Raw genomic sequence first — 9183 nt, 5'->3', positions numbered from 1 at the left:
TGATTAAGACTGGTTCCTCAGATGTTTCACAATAATTCCAACGAATATAGAAGTGTGTGAATAGCGAGGGCTATATACTTTGATATGTATTTTTACTATATACTTTCAAAAACAATAATCTGTTATAAACACGATAGAATAGAATCATTTATTTCATATTATCACTGTCACAATATTACAATTAAAAATACAATTTCAAGAGATAATATGATTGTCACTAATCTAAAAAATAATAATGAATTTAAAATAAAGTTGTATAACTACTGCTTGTCTAAATATAACGAAGTAAAAAAAAAGAAACTCATCGACACCATAGAATTCATTAATGAGTTTTGCGTGAGGCCAGACGAGCGTAATTTTGTGAGTCGCGACATGACGACTGACTTTCGGTCGCATCGTGTGACGGCCTAATAAGTAGACTAAGTAGGGATGAGGGAAGGGGTCACTTTGTCACATACGGAGATTAAAATATAAATAAATGAACAACTTACTTGATTGTTATTATTAATCTTCCCTCTGAACTGTTCGCTTGTCTCATATTTGTATCTGATTTAGTAATAAAAGGTTTTACCTGCTAGGCTTAATCATTCTTAAAAAAACATTTATTGGCATGTGGTAGTACTTAACAAATTGATCAGGGATGTTCATATAAACTTGTGTATAATATATGAAACTGGCCATAGTTTAATCGTTTCATATTGAGTGGATGTAACCAGCTTCTGTGCTGCTTCATAAATGCATAGTATTTTTAATGGATGGATAACCCGTATTTACGGTTAAAAGCAACTGAATAAAATACGTTCGTCTGGCGTCCCAATCGAATTTCGGTCGAGTGCAAACTGCGCAACTCAAAAAACGCAACACACAACTCACAAAATTACGCTCGTCTGGCCTCACCCTTAGTCGGGTATTAAACGTTTCATCGTTTGTAACACTTTTCAGGTCTGTGGGTAGATGTTCGTAGAATCCGGGACCTATTACCCGCGGATTTCTCGTTCCGAGTTCATGTTCATATCTAGTCTTACACACCAGAATCCAGGAATTTTCAATATGGCCTAAGTGGAACAGTATTTTTGTCTGTTTGGTGTGAGAATTGCTTAGTATACAATTTATAGCACGTACGGTGTTGAACTGCAGGAATCTCACCAACGCCGCCCTCTGTTGATCGTACCGGACACTTTCCAGTGACAAGTGATATGCAATTTCCACTTCTCCACATAACTCGCAATTAGGAGATATGTTTTCTTTATTAAAAATAAAACAAAAATGAAAAAAAAAACGGAACTGCCTTAAGATTCGATTACTAACGCACACAAAGAAATGATAAACACTACGAAGTATTGATAATGATTGATAAAGATTACGGGTAATGTTTTTGGTACGGCCATCATTTTTTCACTCCAAAACAGCACATTATGGCTTTTTCTGCGCTTTTAGAGTATTTGCGCGAAAGAATGACACAACCATTATCAACCATACCATACAAAGTAAAATGGCGGACTGAGCTCTAATAGGACTATCGAGACCTACTGTTCACTTCTACTGTATTTATTGTTCTGTGGTTTAATGGAACGTGTCGAGCTTTTGTAGTTTCAGTTTTTACGTTATATTATATTATTATTTAAGTATTTCTAATTACTCTCATGTATTAAAAATGTTCTATTCACCTTTTTCCTTTCATTTATATATAAGTTTGTTTTTATTACTTTTTTCATCTCGTTTGTCACACTCAATTTTTAAGTTGATAAAATTACTGTGCTGAACTGTCAAAATGTTTTAAAACCAATCAGTCAATTAACTGTGATCTTGAGGGCATGTTCGGCACTGTGTTAGTCTTTTGCAGTCATTGACACAAAAATATGATGTCACGGTGCTCGCCATATTACCTATTGTGATAAAATTTTATAAAGTTTTACTGGTTTATCGAATTTGACAGCTAAATGTGGATATAATAGCTTCCAGGCGGCGGCGTAGTAAATGATATTTATAGGGTTGCCAGTTTTTATAAAATTTCAAATAGTAATTGTTGTCAATAATTTTATCGATAGATTGTGAAAGAAGATATAATTTTGCCAAAAATGACTGAATAATCCGGTTAGGATTTGTATATCTATATTGAATTAAAATTAAAAACTTTGAAATATGACTCCTCTTTGTAAAAAAGACAGACTATAGTATGAAATAATTGATTATGATGTGTTCTTTTTATACGAGTAGAAAGATGAAAAGAAGAAACGTGAAGAAGAGCGGGAGAGGAATAGAGACGAGGATCGTAGTAATAAGATCAGTGTAACATGGAATTGGCTTGTTAACTGGACTGTTATACCATCTAGAACCACACCGAAGCGAGGGTAAGTGACACTGACGAATATGGACCCCGATTCAGAACTCTTCGACATTTTAACAGAATCGTTCGATTGTATATCGTTCTCGAATCGAAAGGCGCTTTCCGAGCTATTTAGAACATTCGAGTTAAACGTTAGATTCAGATATGTATACGATATCGTTATCCAACAGCTTTTACGGAGTTAGTAGGTGAAATAGATAATAGGAAAAATTAAAATCCTTTCCTTTTCTTTGCGGGATGGACAAGATAGCCCTGAAATCCGGCAACTTGTTCTACTTCAGGGATACATACCTCCCAAACTCACTTCAATGTAGCCATGGGGGACTTCAACGCCATACTGGGCAGTCGAATGGTAGATGAGCCGAGAGTGGGGAAATTTGGTTATGGGCAGCGAAATTCCAGGGGCCAAAGGCTGACCGACTTCATGGAAATGGAGAGACTCTTTATGATGAACTCCCTCTTCCAAAAACCGCCTCGAAGGAAATGGACCGAGTTAAATCCCCATAGTGTCACAAGGAATGAGATAGACTTCACATTGACCGACAAGAGACAGATATTCAACAATGTTTCGGTGATCAATTGGGTGAAAACTGGAAACGATCACAGGATGGTAAGAGGCTTGTTGAATATCGATGTCAAACGTGAGAGGTCACGACTAATGAAGTTTTCTCTGCGACCCAGCGGTGCCCATATAAATTACCCCGAAAAGTTTCGGTCGAACTTCAAAATCGTTTCGACTGCCTACAGGACTGCGTCTCTGTGGACGAGATAAACAACAGGTTGGTGGAGACGGTCCACACGGTTGGGTCCAAATTCTTCAGGACATCATACATACAGGAGATCATACTCTCAAGCTAATAAGCTATACTGAGGACATCCCGGACATCAGTCTGTACGAGATTAGGATGACTCTGAAACAGCTAATAAACTACAAAGCACCGGGTGAAGACAGAATTACATCTGACCTTCTGAAAGCGGATGGAACACCGTCCTTCAGAGGCTCTTTAATTCAGTCTTGCTCGAAGGTACTACACCAGAAGCGTGGAATGGAAGCATGTTGATACTCTTCTTGAAAAAGGGAGATAACACCCTGTTGAAGAATTATAGGCCCATCTCGCTTCTAAGCCTATTTTATAAGCTGTTTTCATGAGTCATTACGAACCGTCCCACGCGCAGATTCGATGTCTTTCAGCCCCCCGAACAAGCCGGTTTCCAAAAGGGCTTCATTACCATAGACCAAATTCCACACGCTGCGGCAGGTTATACAGAAGACTAAGGAGTATAACCTGCCATTATGCTTAGCATTTGTGGACTATGAGAAAGCCTTTGATTCGATCGAAATTTGGGCGGTGCTACAGTCTCTACAACGGTACCACATTGACTATCGGTTGATCAAAGTATTGAAGTGAAACGCCTCTATGTCAGTTCGACTCCAGGACCAGTGCACAAGGCCTATCCAATTGCAAAGAGGGGTGCGATAGGGGGACGTCATTTCTCCGAAACTGTTCACCACTGCATTGGAAGATGCCGTCATGGTACTGGACTGGAAAGGATTCGGCATCAACATCAATGGCGAGTACATCACTCACCTTCGATTTGCTGACTATGTCGTGGTCATGGCAGAATCGCTGGAATAGCTTGACACTCTCGGTGACCTCAATAGTGTTTCCCGGCAGGTGGGTCTAAAAATGAACATGGACAAGACGAAATTTATGTCGAATGTCCATGTCGTACCCACCCCTACAACAGTGGGTACGTCTACTCTCGAACTTGTTGACGAGTATGTCTGCCTCGAACAAACCATCCAATTAGGCAGGACCAGATTCGAGAAAGAGGTCAATCGTCGGATCCGACTCGATTGGGCAGCTTTCGGGAAGCTTAGGGACATCATCTCGTCCGCAATACCGCAGTACCTGAAGGCAAAAGTCTTCGAGCAGTGCGTGTTGCCAGCGATGACCTTTGACTCTGAGTCGTGGTCACTTACTATGGGCCTCATAAAAAGTTCAAAGTCACTCAACGAGCTATGGAGCAATGCAGTACCATTTGGGTGAAGGGATGAGTGCTAACAACGAGTGAGCAAGGCCAAGAGAATGAACTTACAGCTTTTAATAAGTTATTAGAAAAACACCACGTAGCTATCACAGCAAAACAGCCAACAAAACTAGCTAAAGTCAAGAAAAAAGGCGCCAAAAACAAACACAACTACAACAACAAAGAGACTATTATAATATACATAGGAAAACATTTCTAGCGATTCGCTACACCATTTATGCCTAGTATATATCTATGCATGTATATCAACTAATACACTTTTTATATAAATTATTTTAGTAGGAACAATGGAACATGGAACGAGAGTTGGCTTTATAACTGGACCATACCACCTAGAACCACACCGAAGCGAGGGTAAGAGACACTGACGAACATGGACCCCGATTCAGAACTCTTCGACATGTTAACAGAATCGTCCGATTGGATATTGTTCTCGAATTTAAGGGCACTTTACGAACTATTCAGAACATTCAAGTTAAATGTTCGATTCGGATCCGTCCGAAACAATTACTGCCAAATAAGCAATACTTGACCAAATGAAAGGACGCGTGTTGCGAATGAAGCTTCATACTGGATACTTGTCTTTTAATTTTGTCGAATATCACTTATTTGACAGTAATTGTTTCGGACGGATGTCTGACGGAGATCGCGAGTAGACCTCACGATATCGTTATCCAACAGCGGTTTACGGAGTTAGTTTGGTGAAATAGATTATAAGAACAATTAAAATCCTTTTATTAAGACTTTGAAGGCTTAAAATGTAGCAATTCATAAGTTTTGCATTAAAATAAATTAATAAAATTGAACAAAATCCAGACTTTAAGAGGTTTCCATATTACATTCTTGCTTTGTAAACAATGGGACATTCGGTAACTTTCATTCGAAAACTGTGTTCTAAATAACGTTTGTAACGTCGAAAAATTCGAGTAATCGAACGGGTGTGACATAATTTCGGTTAGGTTTTGAATACGACAGTTTCACGTTCGATTCGGTTGTTGTGAATAAAAATGAAAAGAAATCGTACGATATCTAATCAATCGGTCGACAACTGATTCATCGTAAGGTTCTGAATCGACCCCTTGGTCTTTTAAATGATAATAGTAATAATTGTTGTCAAGACTGTTACACGTAGGAAACTAAATTATTCCACGTGCCACCAGTTTGGGATCCAGTATTTCCTAAGCCACGGAACGAACCAGCGGACCTCACAAATTTTTCTATGTGCTTGTTGTCGGATCTTTGTATTTGGTTTTTCAACGATTTTTTAGCCGCAGCGCCATCTATGAGAAATCCATGAATGTATTTCATCATCGAAAGATTTTTTTCTAAGTGTTAGATCTTTGTATTATTATTAATAATATAATTATTTATAACAAACTAGTGGAGTAATTTCACAAAAAAATATTGATCAATTCAATACAAATTTTATAGTCCGTTCCAATCCATTTTAAACAAAAAGTAAACAAAACTGTTTGGTTAAAATTCTAAAGCAGTCACTCAGTAAATCAAATGAGTAATACTTTCACGAAGGTATATTTCAAAGATTTCGACTTGTTATCTCATCATTTTTCCAACAATATTCATATGTAGATTTTAATATTCATATGAGTAGCATCGTAAAATCGTATTTGAAAAATGACAATCCAAAAGTGAGGTCATTTTTCAACTACAACTATGTTTAGGAAATGAAACTATTTTTCCGGATTTAAATCGCGTATATTTGTTTTTTCAAACAAACCGACGTTTCGGGCCCTTTACAGGTCCCATGGTCACGGTTGACAGTCAACCCGGAAATCCCGAATGTAATGTAAATGTAAATCCGGAAAAATAGTTTCATTTCCTATGTGTAACAATCGCGAAAACCTAAGAACTCGATATACAACTATGTTTTTTTTATTAATAATTTTGGCTTGGATACAAGTCCTTTGAGCCATGTCTTCGTTTAATTATATTTCTGTAAATATGACCGCCACTAAATTGTCTATGGTCGGGTTAGTGACTTGTTTGTTTACATTCGCTCTGGACCTCTTGGAGGGAAAAGTGTCGTTTTTATTTTGACTGTCAATTATTTTGTGAAATCTAGTTTAAAGTGGAATAGGATAGTGCTATTGCGCCTTAATCGAAGATTAAAACGCGAAATTATGCGAATCTCGAACTAGAATACCCGTATCGGCCTGTTTTAAGGAATCCCGAGTCAATCCAAGCACGCCGCCTCAAATTGCCTATCCTGTTTGTGGCGGCCATATTTACAGCAACATAATTAAACTTCATGTTTAGGCTGATGGCTTTGCCAAAGCCTTAATAAATTAAAAAACTTGTTTGTTTACTTTTTGTTTAAAATAGATTGAAACGAAGTATACGTAAGAGTTACTACAATGTAAGTGAATATTTAAACGATAAACAAAAAATATGTTACTACATTTGTATTGAATTGATATTCAATTATTTTTTGTAAAATTACTCCACTAGTTTGTTATTATTGTTAATACAAAGTCAGAAAAAATTCCTTCGATGACGAAATACTTTCATAGATTTCTCATAGATGGCGCTAGAGCTAAAAAGTTATTGAAAACCAAATACAAAGATCCGGCAACAAGCACCTAGAAAAATTACTAAATGTTCATTGCTTTCTGATCTAGATGATTCTATTTGTCTTTCCATTGAATCGGTTTCCTTGAAAATCGCATTGAAATAAGTCGTTACAAAAAATCGTCATCAATCAATGGGAAGCACTTCAATCAATTTTCATAAAAATAGAATTGTAATGTGCATCCTTAGCCTGCCAACAGATTGACTGCACGTTTACAGTTAATGCGAGAAGTCGTTATCAATTTCATGCAGTCGAGGTCTCAGATAACGACTTCACGAATTTACTGTAAACATGAAGTCAATCTGTTAGCAGCCTTAAAATAAAAACCCGATGAAAATCCGGGTTGATCGGGTTATAAGTCTCTGCCCATCTCCGCATGTGGTTTTATTACACTTGGTAACATAGACGTGTGTGTTTCAGACGCTGGCCATTAGACCGATACGGTTGGGATGTGGAGCTCTACGAGGGTCAAGTCTTTGGATGATAAGTGCCGCCCATTTTAAAATGATTGTGGGATTTTTTCTGTACATTGATAAATAAATAAAATGACCTGTCAATTGCCACCATTTAATTTGACACCCGGACAATTGTAAAAAAAGGACGGACTACTCAGTAGGTCGAACCGAGACGTTAACATTACGAATTATGCTATTTTTTGTTAATACAGGCATGGAAAACTACGATATCTCCAATCCAATGTACACTACGCCAACTTAAGTTTAGGACCTTGTCTGTTTTTATTTTGTTTTTTGTTTCTTTTTTTTCACAAAATTCGTTTTTTTTCCTTTTTTTTGTATCCTTTTTTTTTCACAACATTTCGGGGAGCATAATATTAGTAAGCAATTACGACTGTTTACAAAAATGACAGGATGTGACCAAAAAATGAATATGGCGTAGTGTCCATTGGAGGTATCAACATGTGTTTTCGTAAAATATACACATAAAATTTCATTTCATCATATTTAGTAATAAAATAAATATGTGATTATACAGCGAAAAGAGAAAAAAACATAATCTCGTTATTCAAAAGGTTTATTATCTAAAGGTGTTTCAGATTTTTTTAGGTATTTATTATTTCGTTTCGGAAATATAAAATCGAACAACAGTCGATCTTGACTGTGGATATCCACAGTCAAGTTTGTTGTTCTTACAAACGAAATGTACAATGTCCTGAGAATAAGCAGCATCTTCCACATAGGTTTTTGTTCTACGGATGAGTCGAATTTCATACAAAAAAACATACAATTTGAGAACCACCTCCTTTTTTTGAAGTCGGTAAATAACCCTGTATACACCGAGGTTTATATCTCCCCACGCTTCCTTATAACATATGATATACTTCCGGACACGATTCGAGCCACCACGCATTTTTGTCTTAAAGGGATAGAATACTAGAGCAGTGTTATCGTCGAAGTCAACGTCAAAGTCAAAGTCAAAGATTATTTATTCCATAGGTAAAATAAATTTACACTTGAAAACGTCACATTTAAGCTACTGCTCGTTCACTACGCTGACCTCCCTGAGAAGAACGAGCAAGAAACTCTAGGGATTGCTCTTTTCAAATAAACTTAAATGCTATGGAATACACTTTGAATCAAATTTGTGTGGATTCTGGAGCCATGTCGTCTTTCCATACATCTTTATCTAACACGTAGTCTTCAATTTTGTAATATGATTTTTCGATCAAAATATTTTTAATGTAGTTTTTAAACTTAGGAAATGATAAACTTAATATATGCTCCGGAATCTTATTGTAAAAACGTATACAGTTCCCCATAAAAGAGTTGTTTACCTTGGTTAAACGAAATCGTGGTACCATGAGTTTGGACTTAGCTCTAAGGTTAATATTATGGATATCTTCTTTCTTATTGAAATTATGTATATTTTTACGGGCATATAAAATATTTGAGTAAATGTACTGTGATGCCACAGTCATGATACCAGTCTCCTTAAACTTTTCTCTGAGAGATACCCGAGAGCCTAGACGGTACACAGAACGAATCGCTCGTTTTTGCAATACAAAGACGTTTAGTATGCTACTTTCAAAATTGCAGTTTTTGATCAATGAAACATTGTTTAAGCTTAGGGCATTTAGTGCTGACAATGCGAGGTGGCTCGAATTATGTGCCCAGGAACGTATAAGTATATTTTTTGAAGTAAAAAAAATTTGGTATTCATACTACGAAAAACATCG

The 9183-nt window shown here is 36.7% G+C and overlaps 1 protein-coding gene across 2 annotated transcripts in view; it reads left to right on the top strand.

The window, feature by feature from the left end:
- The window catches only part of LOC113234562 (serine/threonine-protein kinase prpf4B-like), a 14831-nt gene extending 7284 nt beyond the window's left edge, over positions 1 to 7547 (top strand). The window contains exons 4-6 of one of the 2 annotated variants that reach the window (XM_026469906.1): positions 2218 to 2351; positions 4679 to 4753; positions 7410 to 7526. In XM_026469906.1, coding sequence (XP_026325691.1) covers positions 2218 to 2351; positions 4679 to 4753; positions 7410 to 7473 — 273 coding nt within the window. In that variant the 3' untranslated portion in view covers positions 7474 to 7526. Of the gene's footprint in view, positions 1 to 2217; positions 2352 to 4678; positions 4754 to 7409 lie in introns of both variants that reach the window. The other variant, XM_026469907.1, reaches the window with a different exon arrangement.
- Positions 7548 to 9183: the final 1636 nt, after the last annotated feature.

Source organism: Hyposmocoma kahamanoa, unplaced genomic scaffold (genome assembly GCF_003589595.1).
Source record: "Hyposmocoma kahamanoa isolate Upper Pololo Valley unplaced genomic scaffold, ASM358959v1 84, whole genome shotgun sequence".
NCBI lineage: Eukaryota > Metazoa > Arthropoda > Insecta > Lepidoptera > Cosmopterigidae > Hyposmocoma > Hyposmocoma kahamanoa.
The sequence above is the reverse complement of the archived record's forward strand: the minus strand, read 5'-3'. Positions and strand labels throughout refer to the sequence as shown.